The sequence below is a fragment of the Ambystoma mexicanum genome, chromosome 4p (genome assembly GCF_040938575.1).
Source record: "Ambystoma mexicanum isolate Mex_15411 chromosome 4p, UKY_AmexF1_1, whole genome shotgun sequence".
Taxonomy (NCBI): Eukaryota; Metazoa; Chordata; class Amphibia; order Caudata; family Ambystomatidae; genus Ambystoma; species Ambystoma mexicanum.
The window spans coordinates 1,100,607,666-1,100,625,492 of NC_090927.1; the positions used below are offsets into that span (position 1 = coordinate 1,100,607,666).

At 46.6% G+C, this 17,827-nt stretch overlaps 1 protein-coding gene across 3 annotated transcripts in view; it reads left to right on the forward strand.

Moving 5' to 3' along the window:
- The window catches only part of MED23 (mediator complex subunit 23), a 1,372,437-nt gene that overhangs the window by 410,686 nt on the left and 943,924 nt on the right, over positions 1-17,827 (forward strand). For all 3 annotated transcript variants that reach the window (XM_069606687.1, XM_069606688.1, XM_069606689.1), the window contains one exon: positions 2,703-2,948. In XM_069606687.1, coding sequence (XP_069462788.1) covers positions 2,703-2,948 — 246 coding nt within the window. The remainder of the gene's footprint in view (positions 1-2,702; positions 2,949-17,827) is intronic.

Consider the following 17,827-nt stretch of genomic DNA (forward strand, 5'->3'; position numbering starts at 1 on the left):
GTAGGGGAGTTACAGACATTCACAGTGACAAGATTTCAAATAAACTCTTACACGCAAGGTTTCTTGATTAAACAATTATTAATTTAACATTCAGTTAGGGCAAGCCTTCTTCAGAAGGGGCGATATAAAGCAACACACAAATATACCTCATAATACACACTCTTAGTTTTCTAAATCAGCAAATACCCTTTTGGGATGGCCCACAGACACTACCTACACCCTCAGGTGACTTCAATAGTTAGGGTGTTGGGGACATTAATATATCACTGTTGCATTTAGAATGTTAGGCAGAGTGTGTATGCAGTTCCCTTGGGGACCACTACACACAACTAAGACTACAGGTATAAGCAAACCAACCTTTAAGTCTGTATTACACAGTTTTTGGTAGCAGAGCTGAGCAGCCAGGCTTATCTCAAGAGGGGAATGTGAGCTGTAATGATGTTACACAGAGGTCTACAATCCCATGTGTTCAAATAACCTCTTACACTCAAGGCTTCTTGTTAAAATACTTATTAATTTATTTCACAGTCAGTTCTAAAACATTCATAAGAAGGAGGCAATATATATCACCCACAAATATACTTCAGTACTGTACACTCTAAGTTTCTGAGGCATTCAGAATACTTTGAAGGAGGAGCAAAAAGGCATAGGTTATTAAGAACATGAAAGGTTACAAGATATTCTCAGGCAGTGCAAATATTTAGAGTTCACCAGAAGAGTCAATTCAATTCAATAGGCTAGGCCAAAGTCAATGGGCTTAAGTCTTGGAAAGGATAAAGCAGTTCTGGTAGTTAAACTCAAAAGTCTCTGCACAAGTTCTTGGGAGTAGTTTGTAGCGAGAAGAATTATATGCTGGGTCACAAGCTGATTAGGCCTGTGAGTTGGGAAAGTTTCAAGCACTTTCACCGCGAGAGGCAAGTACTCTATCGGGTTTTACAGTACCTTACATATGAAGAAAGAGGCTTCTGTTCCTGTGTAGTTCTGCAGATCCTGGTGTTCCTGGGCCTCAGTCGTGGGGACAAGAGGGAGAACTCGTGCACTGCAATGGGACGGTCACCGACTGCAATCCGCAATCTTCAAACAAGTTCCACTTCGCTGTTTCAGCTCCTTCCGTCTACCGCAAATACCAACATTACGGTTCCTGGCTGTCGAGATGGGCTTTCCTCGCACCTGGGTTCCAGCACTCTGTTGAGGTGGCTCAGGCTCGGTCAGTCCTGCTTCCTGGGAGTCCGGAGGATCTTCCTAGAGCTCTTGGCCAGCTTAAAAGCAACGCACACAATCTGGTGTTCCTATCCCTGGCTATTCGGCTCCAGCAGCAACTGCAGTGGAATTTCAACCTGCTCCGAGAGGATGTACAGGTGGCTTACTTTGGAGTTGATTGGTCCCACCAACTCGAGGGGAGAAGTCATCCTTGAAGGGCTTCTCTAGTCGAAACGAAATTGGAGTTTCAGCACAGCAGCAGGTCTTCACCGGGCAAACCAACGGTGCAGGAGATGCAGCAGGCGTCCTCTTCAAGTTCTTCTTTGGATTCCTTCGTCCAGTGGTCGACTCTGCCTTCCAAGCCAAAATGCCTTGCCTTTTATGCAAGTTTCTCCCATTCATTCCAGCCTCGCTGTCTGTCAACCAGCAGGGTGGCTGTCCTTGCCGGACAGCCAGCCGGCAAATTACCTAAGAGTGCATTCCTGCCTCGTAGGAGACTGAGTCGAGGGAGTTTCTGGCACCTCCCTTGCTTCCTGCCCCCGCCAGACACCCTGGAGCTAGAGGCGGGCTTCACTTGTGGATCCCGCCAAAGTCAAAACGAACAAAGGGACCACACCTGGTTTGGCGTGCAGAGTAAATCTGAAGAAGGACCTTTCCACAAAGAAATGGCAAAAAGACTGGGGCCATTTTGACAAAAATGGCACTCTTGGGTGCTCTACTGCAGCTGCGAACGCAGCCCGCAGTAAATGCACTTCACGGCAGTCGTTAAAAGTAAACCACTGCCACCAGCAATTCATTGAGGAAAGGGTAACATAAAACTGTTACATGAGAAACTAGACAAAGGGGATACTAAGTAACCCCTCCAGTACCCTATTGTAAGATAGTGTGTGCTGGGTCTAGAAAGTTACAAAAATGTAAGTAAAGTCAATTTCACTTCACTGCTCTTGGGAACAGTAGTTTATCCAAGAGGAGGTATTTAAACCTTGGGAAATCTAAAAAAGACTTCCCTGTGCCACTGCACTGAAGGTGCCGTGTGACACAATGCAAAAGATGATGCCTATGGAGTTTGTCAGACTCCACAACCAAAAGAAACAGAGTTTAAAATCACATTAAAATACATGAGAGAGTGGGAGAAAGGGTCCCACGCTCTCCAGGTTAAAAATTCAAGTCCTCAATTTTATTGAATCAAAAAATGGGAAAACACTCATTTTAAATAGATATCATTATTTATTTATTTTTAAACACTGGAAAAATGCCAACCGAATGAAAAAGAAATGAACAAGAGAACATGAAACTTTAAGATGTTTGCCTGTCCGAATACAGGACTTGTACGTCCTTCTGTTAGATTGCAGCTTTGTAATTCTTTTTTCTTCATTGGAAAGGCACATTCGAGTATTGTTGAATTGAGAAATTTAAAAAAGCTATTTCAAATGTTTGTGCTTTAAGTTAGGACAGAACTCATTGTTTTTGTTTCCCTTTCCATCTCCTCTTTTCCATTTTAGGTTCTTGCAGCAGAGTTTACGAAATAGAAATTTGCAAATGAATGATTACAAGATCGCCTTGTTGTGTAACGCCTACTCTACCAATTCTGAGTGCTTTACTCTACCTATGGGAGCACTAGTGGAAACGATTTATGGTAATGGAAATATGAGGATCCCTCTACCCGGGACCAGCTGTATGGCTTCAGGAGCGGTTACACCGCTGCCAATGAACCTCTTGGATTCACTCACTGTTCATGCTAAAATGAGGTACCGTTTTTGAATACTGATGTAGGTTTTAAGGGCATGTTGACGATAACAAATTTCAGTGGAATGGGTTTGTCTGGTGACTTGAGACTAGAATGTATGTTTTTTTTGTTTTTAGGTGTCAATTGCTTACAGACATTTCAGTTTGCGTATCACTAATTACCCCATTTTTTTCATGATCTTATTCCAAAGTATTAAATGTCCCCTCTGGATTATATCAGATTGCTGGACTGCCACAGGACAGCAAGGATATACAATGGAAATATTTACAACCTGCTCACACTCGCGGTGCAAACTGTAGACCTAATCCAGGAATAGAGTAGATTTTATTTAAAGGGTAACGCCTGGCATTTTCTGTATAGATAGTGAAATATGATTGTGCCTCACTGGCACTGATTCTTAACACAGTGAAGTCTGCTCATACTAAGATACTGGGCCTCATTATGAGTCACCCGTTATGGAAATAACAGTGGCAGTAAATCCGCCGCCACCGTTGTTTCCATACCTGGTGATCTCGAGTCCTGCAGGTGGAGGTGTCATTCCTGCCAGTTCTGACCTGGCGGGTTTAACACCACCCGCCTGTAGGCGGACGTGGAAACACCGGCACCAAACGCAAGATGGTGCCAGTGTTTCCTCTTGCCCATTCCCATTGAGTCCCATGGGACTCAATGGGACTGGGGATTTACCAAATTCCGCCTCCGGAATTCCCGGGTCACCGGGGTTGTAATGCCCCGGTAATTCTGGGAATCAAGGAGGCGGAATGGTAATACGAGTCCGGTGGTAACCTCGTAATGAGGCCCACTGTCTCTAGGTTCCCCAGGAATGCTGGAGGGGCTGCCAGGGGATAGGGGATTGGAGGTCCATATGATGGGACTACCACAAGAAAAAGAAATTCTGGAAGGATGTGAAGGCTCAGATAATCATTATTATGCTGGAACTGCCTGTTCTATCCCCTGGGGGAGGGCTTATGTGGACTATAAGACCCAGAATTGTATATAATCTCAAAGCCCCAAAAGAGAGCCCTAATGACGATTTTGATAGCCTGGCTGGGGATGGCAAAGAACTGGAAACAAAAAGATCCCCCCCACTTGGTCGGAATGGATACCTAAAATGTGCGACGTATTGGCAATGGAGTGGATCATATATCGAATACAAGGGGAGGCAGACCAGTTTCGGATAGAATGGGGTGTTAGAACACTTAAACAGCAAATACATGCAATAATGGTGCCCACAAAACCTGAGCATACTGGACTTGAGATTAACCCACATGCAAATAGAACCAGGCTTTGAAAACCGAGCGGAGTAAGAACAAATATGAGATAGAGTTGGCTAAGACACTGCAGGAACCAAAGGAGGGGGGGAGAGCAGAGGGGTTTGGGGTAGGGAAGTTCAGGGGCGCAAATGTTGTAAAAATGCCACTAACCTATTTATTTTTTATTTTAAAAAGATACTATCTGTATGGTAGATTAATCCAAAGGATTCACAGACATTTAATGTTGTACGGTAGAAGCACATTTAAAGTTCTTTCAGACCTCACTGTGCTTTTCTAAAAAAAAAACATAATTTAAGTGCCTTCCCGAGGTTGAAGGTGTATGTACTGCATTGCTTCATTAAAAACAAGTCCGGCTGTCATTACTTTTTTTTTATCTTACCTTTTGTGTATGCCAGTATGAAGCACAGAATTTTTTTTTTTTTTCATTTTCAACATGGAAAAGGAAGCCTTGCTTGATTAGGTTTTGGATCCATTTGACTTGCTGTTTCCTTCTGGATCAGCATTTATTAAACCTGGTCTTGCCTGATGTTGATACGGCCACACCAGGTGAAACTTGATTTGATGATTGTTGGGGTTGAGCTATAGGCTCTGCAGTCAGTAGAAAGTACCCGGTACTTAGCATTGCTGACCCATTCCTGCTCCGCTGCTATGCATGACACCTCACTTTTCAGATCTCGCATTATAGAACAAGTATAGCTTCTAGTCTTCATCGAAGACATCACACGTTGCACTGGAACTTTTTTCAATTTTTCTTGTAATTTGTCTGTTTTTCTGTGCTAACTTATGTTGTCATCCGGGGGCAAACATTCTGGTTACAAGCTACTAGTCAGTCATGAAAAGTCACCTGCACCCTCACGTCTCACACATAATGTCTTCCTTGCCAAGAGATTTATCACTAGCCTTTGGCTATTTGCATATGCAAATTGTGAAGCCTGTTGTCCCGATATGCGCTTCTCAAGATGAATCTCCTGAGGCTTATTTTCAAGCCCCTGATCACCACACAGGTATTCAAGCAAGCTTGCTATACTTTCGGAATTTCCTAGCCCACTTAGGTTTGCTTTGTTCCAAGGCTAACTTCCCTAGAGGGAGGTACAGTGACAAATATACAGTCGAACAAGCTGTTTGTCCAAATAAAGGAATGTCCACACAGGTTTACCGTTTATGTACTTTATCTGGTGTTGCGGGTATGTAAGAACATTATGTATTTTTGGAGCTTGTGAATCTATTTTAGAATATTACAACATCTTTACAAAACTGGCAGAATTAAACACTAATCCTGTACTGCGTGTATAGGCGACCGCCAACACTATTTTGAGTCAACACCCTCATCAGAATAATTGTTTCCTTCATCGGTTATGTCACAGAGTAGGAAAGCAGGTGAAAGATAACTTGGACAATAGTTTTGAGGCTTTAGCTGAGCCGATGCGTTAAGAAGTTTAATGTATGGTGTAGAACTCCCTAGTCTGAGTAGGCCCTATTGAAAATATGCTGTTTAATTCTGCCTCAGTGTAAACACAAATAAGGATAAATGCAGGGTATGCAACTGTCGCATCACAAGAAATTCAGAGTAACGCACATGCTAGGTCTGCAAAAGGCTTAAGGTGCATATTCTGAAATGGAGAAGCATTATGCTTTATATGAAATCGATGTAAGGTGGGCAGACAAGTCTGAAGCACTTTAGTAGAACGAACTTGAGGTTTAAGAAGCTGATTTACTGGGGCACTCCACTCTGAAGCTCTGTGTCATCCCTGAAAGTAAACATGACCTGGTACACAGGGGTCCCACCAATACAGCATTGAACTAAGCAGCCACACCAAACAAAAAGGAATACTCATAGGTACACAACCATTCAGAACAGGGGTTTACCCCATACTCTGCAAAGATAACATTTGCATCAGAACTCAGGTACTCGTGACAAAGATACCGCCTAACCACAGAGACATTTCACGAAGACTAGGTGATACACACTACTGTCCCTCGATGGTGAATTGAGATCTTCCAAGCAACCCACACTCTCACATGCATTGGCAAATGTGGACATCTTGATGAAAGAAGGAAGAGCAGGAGCATAAAAGAAAGGTCAGTGAACAGCCACAAGACACTTGCTCTATTGACAAGGTATCTAGAGTCCAAGGCAGAATTTCACATCATATAGAGGATGTCCACCACCTCACAGAGGAAGAGGAACACATTCAGGAGGAAGCAATGTTTAAGGGAGTATTACTCGATGCGTTCCCCATATAACATGGAGGCACCTTTACCTCCCTTCCCTACAGAGGATCAGACAAAATACATCATTGTCATGAAATGGGCAGATGCAAGGTTTAATATTAGAACTTGGTCTGAGAAAGAGAAGCAGTTTGTAGCGCAGACTTCTGAAGAACCCTGACCTATCTCAAACTTCATTTTTTTAATCTTAGTCTGTGTAGAGAGAGTGCAATCATGCCATGTCGGTATTAGCAAAAGGTAGGTTAGCCAAGTACTGTATCCAGAAGAAGCATGAGCCACCCCCTCCAATGATTAGATTCTTCCTTAAAGCACAATCACAGGCACACTCTCAGATTACCATAATCAGATGCGCAATATCCACTTAAACCTCTGGGGCTCCTCGAAAAAGATCAGTCATATAAACACTACCGTGAAGAAAATGACTACCACAGCATCATATGTGTACTGTACTGCAAACACAACCTTTTATTAGGGCAGCATGATAAATCAAATAATGGAATTGAATTCATTCAGAGATTACGAACCTGACTGAGGATGTGAGAGCACAAGCAGTATTACAGGAAGAGTCTGTTCCAACACTTGAGAAGCCTTGAAGCAGCAGAGATGGCAGGAGGATAGCATCAAGATTCTGTTGATTCTGTTTCGGGTCTGTGTACTCTTCCCCTTTGCGCCTGGTCTCCTTCAAAGTACCCTCCATGATTGCATTGCCATAAGCTCAAAGAGACTGACTTGTAGGTCTTTGCGGCCCTACCTCCCTTTCTACTTTTTTCAGAACAGAGAGTTACATTGTGAGTTAAACCTTACCGTTTGTTACGCCTGAATTCCTATTTAAGGATTCTAGGGCTACATTTCAAGGGGTCCCTCAACTTTTTGCTCCACCGACCTTGTCATTTTTTGGTTTCTTGATCTCTTTTAGGTGGCCAGATGTACTTTTCCTGTAACACCCCTTCCCTTTTTACCTATTATAAGGTATATAGTATTGGGTTGCCATTCACGTGACCAGTACTGGGATGATGCTTTTCTTACCCTTGTAGGGAAGGCATGGTATCACAAGTATGATACTGACACAATGAATAACATTTGTAAAACATTTATTGAAAATGTTGGGGTTAGAGAAACTCCTATTTTTCCCTATAACTAAGATGGGAGTAGTCTCAACCCTCAAACAAAACAGTCCTAGTGGAGTCCTTCAAATCAAAATGGTCTATGCTAACAAAACATACCTGCCCTATCTCTTGCACAAAAAAGTCTAGAAAAGGAGAAATGCATGCAAAGGAAAAATCAGTGTTCAAGATAGTTGAACCAGCTCTCCTAACGTTAAATCTCACAGAGAAGGCTGTCCTCGTAAGCAGGATGACAGTCTGGCTCGGTTTTTAATACTCTAAGCAGTTCCAAACTTCGTCTGGCCTTCCACGTTTAAAAGAAACATTTTTTAAACCTTTAGTTATAAAGCTTGACAAAACAGCAGAAGAGCGAGCAGTATATAATGGTTTGCGGTTACAGATACATCATATACAGTTAGAGTATGGTAATAAAAACAGGCAAGTTGGCTGAAACATCCCATAGCAAACAACCTTGCATGAAAAACCATAATCAATGCATCAGTTCAGGTAGAGACATGGGTGGGAGAAGAGAGTGCGGAGGATACATCGTCTTCGTCCATTGATATAGAGGCCATATAGGAGCGAAATAGAGACCAATACATTTCTGGGTTTGGACATCAGTGGCTGCAGCTGAAATACAAACTTTACCCGCAAGGGAGATTGGGAGTCTTGCCCAGCCCAGACACTTCCTAGTGAGTGCCGTCAAGTATTTCTGTTAATTTTCCTCGAACACTATATCAGAATGACGTGCAACCTCTATTCGAAAATAGGTAAACTTTGATTGCTACCATGTAAACCCCATAGGGTCAAAGGGAGGTTTACCAGGGGGAGGGGGGTGTGTGACCTCAGTGAGTTAGAACAGGGTCGATTTGGTGCAATTCACCTTAAGACCGGAGATCCGTCCAAAGTGGACAATATCCTCCAGGATAGGAGTGAGGTTGTCTGCCAGGGAACGAATGAAAAGTAAGGCATTGTCAGCATTTAGGGAGATAATGTCCGGCTGACCCGCCAATCACAGACCCCTGCGTGCATGGACCTGAAGCATCATATCTGCAAATGGTTCTATGGCTATGGCAAAGATCAAAGGGGAGAAGGGGCAGCCCTGTCTCGTGCCTCTGGCTATTCGAAAGAGGGGCAAACTACTTTCCTCAGTGTGGACCCTGGCCACCGTATCCGAGTAGAGCAACTTCCACGACCGAAAAAGCCGTATATTCAGGCCGCTTCTAGTCTCATCCGAGAGGACTGAGAGGGAAAGCTCGTCTAAGTATGTGTCAACCTCAGCTGTAGTGACGCTATCTACATTCGAGTAGAGAGATTCATAAAAAGACAGGAATTCAGTATTAATGTCCTGTGGCGATATGGCTAAGGTGCCGTCGGGTCTCTCTATTGCCGGGATGTTTGAAGAACCCGTTTCTTGGCGTACAAGTCTAGCCAATACACGGCCAGGCCGCTCCCCCTCCCCATATCTCTGAGCAAGGTAGGGGTTGTCAATGAATTTCCTCTCACGGTCAGCATGTGTGCGAAACGTATCCAGTTCTGTACCTATAGCCGCTAGAATATCAGGGAGCCTGATCTGTCAAAGCTCACATCCAGTATCATATTGAAATCCCCCCCCCCCCCCCGCCCAAAAGATCGGTACAAGAGGGAAGCCGGCAAGGAGAGTAGCCAGGTGCATGTTAAACTCTGGCTCATCCACGTTGGGCCCATATGTTTAGTAACACAACCTCTTTGTTCTCTAAGGTAGCATAGAGCAGAACATATCTACCAAAGGGGTTTACGTTCGATGCCCTGTGTTGAAAGTTGATACTCCTGCGGATCAGGGTCATGACTCCTTGATTTTGGGTAGAGTAATCAGTGTAGTATCTCTGGGGCCCCCACGCCTTACCAAATCTCTCGCAACCCTCAGCACGTGCATGTGTCTCTGGCAAAAACAGTATTTTAGTACCATTGTGTTCAACATATAACTGGATACAGCACATTTTCTTATAATTACCTAAGACCCGTACATTCCAACTCATGTAAACCAGATTGTTATCAGCCATTGGGATAGATATTGGACATAACCATTGCAAAATGTTGGATTACCAGCCAGGGGCCTGGAACACAGACCCAGCAATCGTGTCTCCGACCTGATTGAGCCCATCTTTGCATACCAATACACTCAACTATTCACTGCATGTCAAGCATTTTTTAACATAACTCCCCTCCCTTCCCGCCCCCACCCACACCCCTCCCCCAACCAGAGGATTGACAATCCAGATCTCATCTAACGAAACCCAAAACAACGGCATCAATGCCTGGGGGCCTGCGTGCTGGCCTGGCAGCAATGCTCCGAGCTGACGACACCTTGGTACTTAATGCAAGTAATGATCAAGAAAGGTGGGCTATCATAACAAATTGACCAATCAGTGCGAGACTAGTCCAACGGATCTCTTAACAGCAGGGTCTGGGTAACATCTGGTAACATCTGGATTTAGCATGTGTTGCACAACAATTTACACAGAATGGACGAGGCGGTGTGAACAGGTGCGGTCAACCCGGGGAAACGCTTGTCAATGAATTTGGAGGCCTCTTCCGGAATTGTAAACTTGATTAGAGTGTTCAACCCTCAGTTTGGCAGGATACAGCATAGAGTATTTGACCCCTAGTTCACGCAGTCTTTTCTTGGCCGCCAGGAAGGTCTTGCGTTCTTGCTGGACAGCCACCGAGAAATCACGGTATAAGTGGATCATGGAGGAACCCAGAAAGAGATCTCCTTTAGCTCTCGCTGCCCTGAGCAGTGCATCTCGATCACAAAAATTTAAGACCCTTGCAGTGATAGGTCGTGGGGGTGCACTGGGCTTTGGTTTCGCCGCCAGAGCGCGTTGGGCCCTCTCTATTGCAAATTGTGGTGAGAGCTTAGGAGAGTACAACAGCATCAGCAAGGTGCGCTCAAAGTAGTCTTCCATGGTCCCTTTAATTCTGTCCTCCGGGACCCCGATGATGCGAAGGTTGTTGCGCCTGGTGCGGGATTCGAGATCCTTGTCCTTTTTGGCAACCTCGAGTACATTTCTGGAAAGTGTGGAGACTTCCGTCGGGAGGGCAACCAAGTCATCCTACGCAGCGCTCACCCTCATCTCGACCTCTGCGACCCGGCCATTAGTCTTCTCCATGTGGGCTTTGATTGACGATATGGTTCCGTTCATATCATCGAGCTTCGAGTTTAGGGCGGTAAACCCCTCTCGCATAAATACCATCATTTTTTGTGACTCCACAGATTCAGGAGGTGTCGACACCGGTGGGTTCTGGCTCCGGAATATCGTCAGTTAGCTTAGGTGGAGCTTTTGTAAACATGTTGATGGAGCTTTGTTTTTTGCTTGTGCCTTTTGTCATGGTCCTAGGTGAGTCGACTGCTGAAAACAGGTCGATATAAGAGGGGCTCAGGCACTTCACAGGGCAAATACCGACAATTCATATGCCGGTAAGTCCTGGGAGTTGTAGCTGACCCCTGCTTGATTGTGGTGAGTGGGTGTGGGGGCGGTGATGCAGTATGTTTCCAAACAGTCCTTCGCCTAGAAGTTCGGGGCCTGGTAGTGTTTTATGCAGATTTTAAGCAAAGATTCCATGATAAGGACTCCAAAGGAGAAGATGTGCAGTGTTTCCAGGGTCCCCAGGTAAATGAGGTTGAGTCCAGATGGGGATGTACTCTTCGCTTGAATCGGTAGAGACAGGTCAATTTAAGTACACCAATGTAGATGCTGAGATGGAAGCAGATGGTCTCCTTCTCATCCAGCATCCGGCAATGAAGCCAACAGATGGTCAATGTCAGACAAGGAACAAGCAGTGTAACACAATTCGCCGCCCAGTGACTTCAGCAGGTGTATTCAGGAGTAATCAGGTCCAGTCTCGCCTTAGATCTGGTGTATCAAGCGCAGCCCCGTTGTGCTTGGTGTTGGCATTGGGATCGAAGCAATTCAGCCATCTTACATTAGCAGGCCCCAGAAGGCGTCCTCAGTAAGGCCAGCGCTGGGTGAGAAGTCCATTTATAAGGTGACGGCACAGCCGGAAATGGTGATTGTGTCAGCTGTTCACAGCCGCGTCCATCTGGACTGTGTCCTCCCCTGTATCAAGGAGGACACTGTGTCATCCCCGTTAACTGAGGAGGGCAGGGTGATGATGGAGGGGGGCCGTGTACCCTCCGATGAAAAGAGGCAGGTCCCAGGGTGTGTGTCGGAGCTGAGCTCTGACCAGGGGAGGGAGCGCACACCCGGGCTGCTGGTGTTGAGAGCAGGGCCACGGGTGCACCCCCGTAGCTTGCAGTCAAGGATAATAACAGAGCCCTATAGTATTTATATTGAGGTATCTTGAGCAAGACCGTACAGTTTATGCATACAGCGCAAGGTACGCATAGATCAGCGCAGGTCTATGCCGTTTAGTGCACCGGTGCTCGCAACCTCTCAGGTACTCACCATGCAGGAGCAGGCACAGCGCCCCGTCCATGCAGACCTCAGAACTGTGTACCTTCGCCCCCACGGCGCAGCGGAGCAGGATCAGGGCGTCGCTGACAGAGCGGATGGATGACCTCCGCGGCGGCTCACATTCACTAGTCGCGGGCAGGAGGGGCTGGCAACCACGGGCAGCCGGTCTTCTACAGCAGGTGCGCCGGCACCCGCCAAGACTCAGGAGAGGGTCTGCTCGATCGATGGGGAGGAAGGGGCAGCGGCACCAGAAGTGTGGCGGGGAAGGGCATCCGCTAGCCCCCTCAGTAATCTGGAGAGCTAGGGACCCGTAGACGCCTGGCCTCTTCCCCCTCAGCAGGCCCAACAGCCCTACTCTACCAAGCGCAACAGCACCCCCCCTTTCCACATTTTTCTTGACCTCCAAAATTGTATTCCAACGTAAAGTTTATAAAGGTCGCACTCGGCCAGGCTTAGACCTCTCATATCACATTTCAACACAAATTTGCAAGGGGGTTCCCTTCCCCCAGCTTCTTGTTCTTTGGGTCTCCCTCAGTCGGGCTCGGAACCCTTTCAGATGTCGAAGATCTTTAAATGTGCGCGGTTCCTTTTTACAGACCACCGCAGGACCACTTTGACTCGAAGTTTGTGTTTACTCTTGCTTAATTCACTTTTGCCATTTCCTCACTTTCTAGCTTCAAACAATGTACCTTTCACAGAGAATTTTGAATGGGCTACTTCCTTTCGCTGGACCACTCAGTTACATGGTATCGCTGATCGTACAGCTGCTTTTTACTTCAAAGTTCATTCACAGATCTGCCTTTCCCCGCGTCTCATCCACACGCGTGCAGCCTTCACTTGTGATCTAATGTTGCAATTTCATTCACTTTAACACACACTGGTCTCTCAGGTCACTTGCCAACTCACCAGCTGTGTGCAGTTGTTTCTTGTTTTGCTATTTCGAATTCACAAGTCAAGGCTAGTACCACAAGCTTGGCATCGCCTCCCCAACTCTGCCGTTCACCCGGGAGGGTCGCTGACGTCCTTGAAACACAATGCAATCTTCACTTGTGGGATCTGGCCTTCTCCACATGACTTTCGCAGCCTGTAGTGAGCCCTTGGGGTTTTCGGCTCACTGTTCTCGTCCCTTGGTCCGTTGCTCTGCTCAAGTAGGTGTGCCTTCGTTCTGGAAGTTCTGCCCGTACTTGTGTTACGCCTTTCTCAGAGTGTGTCTTTAGGTGTTGGTATCAGGTGTATGTACTTAGTGTAAAGTGTCTGAGTATGCCTGACACAATTAACAGGACATGTCCAGTAAGATGTGATGGAGTTAGTCTGGTTCCTCTGTCACCCTCTTCCTTGGCCCAGTGTTTGTGTAAAAAGTGGGGGATTGAGGGGGTTGGGACTTTGGGACTTTGGAAAATCTTAAAAAATATTACGAGGTAGACTAACAGAAAAGGGGGAATACTGTGTCTCACCATCAGCCGTCTCACTCTCACTCCCCGAAGACCCCTCAACCAGGTGATCATCCCGCACGGGTCCACCGCAAGGACCTGGATCCAAAAGTGATTTCCATGTCCTGGCCATCTGGATGACAAGTCCCCGAGGACTAGCGGATGAGACACCCTTTGGTTTTTCAGACCCTGCACAGGTTTTGGGGATTAGGTTGGTGACAACTTTCTTTAGTTTTGCCTTCACTAAGGATGCAAGCCATGTTACATCTGTTAGGGAGAATTCTCAGAAGTATGCTAATTCCCTTCTACCTTAGAAACCCCCAGCACTTTTTCTGAACTGTATGACTTTTTAATTTCTAACCTGGAGAGAGTGAGACCTTTTTCCCACTCATGTATTTTTCTGTGATTTGAACACTGTGTTTCTTTTTGACTTTGGAGTCTGAGAAACTCCATAGGCATCATCTTTACAGATTTCCCAATGGTTTAAATACCTTCTCTTGGTGAAACTACGGTTTCCAGGAGCAGTGAAGTGAAATTGACTTTACTTGCACTTTGTAATTTCTAGATCCAGCAAACATTATCTTACAATAGGGTGCTGGAGGGATTGCTTAGTATCCCTTTTGTCTAGTTTCTCATGTAACAATGTTGTTACCCTTTCTACAGTTAATGGCTGGTGGCAGTGGTTTACTTTTCCTACCATTGTTTTTACCGTGGGCTGCAATTGCAGCTGCAGTAAGATACCCATGGGTGCCCATTTTGTACAATGTCTTGTTGTGGAGGTCCTTCTTGAGATTTACTCTGCGCGCCAAACCATGTTTGGTCCCTTCGTTCGTTTTGTCTTTGGCAGCATTCACTGGTGAAGCCTGCTTCGGACTCCAGCGTTTCTGGCAGGGGCAGGAAGTGAGGGAGGTGCCCGAAACTCCCTGGGCTTAATCCCCTTGGTTAAAGAAATGCATCGAAAGGTGATTGGCTGGCTAGCTGTCCTTTGAAGACAGCCACCCTGCTGTGTGAGTGGCAGCTAGGCTGCGAATGAATGGGAGAAATGTGCATAAAAGGTGAGGCTTTTTGCTTGGAAGGCAGAGTTGACCACTGGACGAAGGAATCAGAAGAAGAACTTGGAAGAGACGCCTGCTGCAACTCCTGGACCGTTGGTTTGCCCGGTGAAGCCCTGCTGCTGTGCTGAAGCTCCGAAATTCGTCTCGACTAGAGAAGTCCTGCAACTGACGACTTCTTCCCTTGGGTTGGTACGACCAATCAACCCCAAAGTGAACTCGTCTGGACATCCACTCGGAGCTGGCTGTACTTCCATTGCTGCTGAAGGGAACCGATTGCCAGGGAGAGGAACACCAGATCGAGTTCATCATTTTTAAGTCTGACCCAAGCTCCAGGAAGATCCTCTGGACTCCATGATATGATAGTTTATTTATATAGCACCTATATACAATGTGTTTCAAAGCGCTTCAAGGCAAGAGAGGGAACAAGGTAAAACACAGCGTCATTCTTACAGGCCATGAAAAGTAAGGATGTGAAATTAGCTATCGTACTCGGCCTGATGACATTTCAGATAGTGCCAGTGCTAAGACATAGATAAGGAAGGTAGGGGGAGAGTGGGAAGGAAATGGAAACAGACAGGCAACTACCGTACTTGGCCTGACAACATTTCTGGTAGAGCCGGAGGAAAACAAAAAGTGAGGCAGAGGGGTGCAGAAAGGGAGGGGAGGAACAAAACAAGCGACTATCGTACTAGTCCTGACAACGTTTCAGATAGTGCTCGAGGGAGGGGGGACAGTAAGGGGATGGGGGAGCGACAGACGAGGTTGCTATCATACTAGGTCCAGGGACAATTCTGATAGAGTAAGTGCATAGAAGAAAGTAAGGGGAGGAGATGGGAAAAGGGAGAGGGGAGGAGAGAACAGAGTGAGCAGTCAAAAAGAGTGGAGAAGAAAGAGGGGAGAGCGAATACTATTGCAGAAGTCAGTAGTAACACATAATGTTGCAAGCCAGGATACAAGATGAAGATGGGAACAGCATGATTCAGGGCCGCCATGAGTACAAGATGCAGTGGAAGTCCAGCATGAGAGTTGAGAAAGGGTGACGCACCGTGAATCAATGAAGTCCATAAAAGTAAAATCCAGCATTGGCCACAAGGCGGTGATGGTGAAACCAGAATGCATCAGGACAGACTCCTGTGTGCAGGAGGGGGGGGGGAACACAAGGGAACAACATGGGGGGGGGGAGACCAGAGAGGGTGGGGATGGCCTGTGGGGACAGATGGTGTAAACACATGTTGGTGCATGCTTAACTGCTGTCTTAGCAGGGGTTCGGACCCTGGATCCTCCTGGTCCGAACAGGTTCAAACAGGAATTGCCCTTCTCTTTGGACGCCCGGGCGAGAGACGCCCTTGATCTAAGAGTTGAGAGCAGGAAGGAAGAGGCAGTGCTAAGAAGGTGGGTGGTGCTTAGGCCAGGGGACCTAGATCCACTTACACCTGCTCCCCAGCTGCAAAGGAAAAGAGGCTGGAGGGCTCCTTGAGTAGGGAAAAGAGCGGCAAGCAGGAAGGCACCAGGTGGGCGGGGCTTGCTAAATGGTGAAAAAGAGCGGCAAGCAGAAGGCACCAGGTGGGCGTGGCTTAGGCCAGGTGAACTACATCCACTTACACCTGCTCCCCAGCTGCGAAGCAGGACTGACCAAGCCTGAGCCACATCAACAGAGTGTTGGACCCCAGATGTGAAGAAAATCCATTAATGTATCCGAGTAACACAGTGGTGCTGTTTGCAAGAGCCGCGAGGAGCTGAAACCGCGAAGGTTTGCTGATCTGAAGTTTGCCCATTGCTTCCGCTGACCTGAGACGTCCTCCCTCTTGTCCCCATGACTAAGGCCCAGGAGCACAGGTTCTGCAGACCTACACAGGAACAGAAGCCAGCTGGATCCAGTTTTCTTCAAACCAAAGGTACTGTAAAACTAAGAGGTCTTACCTCTTGTTGTGTAGCCTTGTTAGCTCGCAGTTCATTCGTCTTGGTTGCTCTTGCAGATTTGCCCTCACAAGCCTCCCAGCTTGTGGCCCTTCAGTGATTTAATTCCTACAATCTTTTCTAAAAACATTGTGCAAGACCTTTACTTACCTGCAAGAAGATCTTCAGCTCACCTAGACTTTACTCAACTAACATTGGCTGTCCTGGCTCCCTGGAGACTCTTCTAATCTCTGACTTTGTGCTTTTGCCTTTCCTCCAGGAAAGGGTTAATTTACTTTGCATTGGAGGATTCAAAAAGTACTTTCCAGTTTATGAATGATGTGTTAACCTTTGTTTTATTCCCCTATCTAAACCCAGGGATGTCAGTTAGGGATCGCCAGAGGTCGCAACTGCGACCTTTGATGTCTCCCTTGTAGCCTCTGTGGTCTCCCTTGCTACCTCTTAAAAAATATATATATATATATATATATATATATATATATATATATATATATATATATTATTATTTTTTTTTTGTAATGCAAGCTCCTGGGCTGTGGCCAGCACCATGTGGCTCTTTAGTTCTGGAGTGGCTGGCTTTCTTGTTCAGGCCCCTTTAAAAAAAAAAAAAAAGAAAAGAAGAACAGGAGTGCCACAAGTCTAACACTTTTGGCACTGACACTAGATAAGAAAGAATAGGAATACCAAATAATGGGCCTCATTCCGAGTCATGCCGGTAAGTATCTGTATTTTCCAGCATGGCGTAAAGTACGACACCGTGCTGGTTGAAGTCCGAAAATTACAGCCCATTCCGAGCTCTCGGACACGCGCTTTCCGCCATGCCGGAAAAGGGCCGCGCGGCCTGCCGCAAAACCCCCCGAAAAACCCCTACCGGCATGCAACCGACACGTAAAGTACTACACCGCCCTGTAAGCATTAGCGACAGTGCATAACGGTGACCGTAAATTATGGTGACCGTAATTTACTGAAACCGTAAATTACGGTCTCCGCCAAAAAACGGATCCGGAAATTACGACATCGCACAGGAACGGGAAGGAGAGCGGTGGCCATCTTTAAAAACACAATCCATTGCCATCCGCAGCTGCCAGCAGCCCTGTGAGGAAAGTAAAGTCGTGAACCGGACCAGGCACCGCAGGACATGACGAAAGCACCAAAAAGGGCGGCAGATCGCGTCCGCAAGGTGAAATTCTCCACCGATGAACTGCAGGGTCATGGAAGACTACCTGGCAGAGCATGCTGATGTAGTCTTCAGCGGCGACATGTGCAAGGAATCAACCCTCCGCAAGAAGACCATCTGGGCGGAACTGGCACAGAGGGTGAGCGCTGTTGAAAGCACCCCCCGCACCCCAAGGGACTGCCGCAAGCGGTGGGACGACCTGCGGGTGCGGGGCCTCCTCTCCAGCAACCGCAGCCAGGCC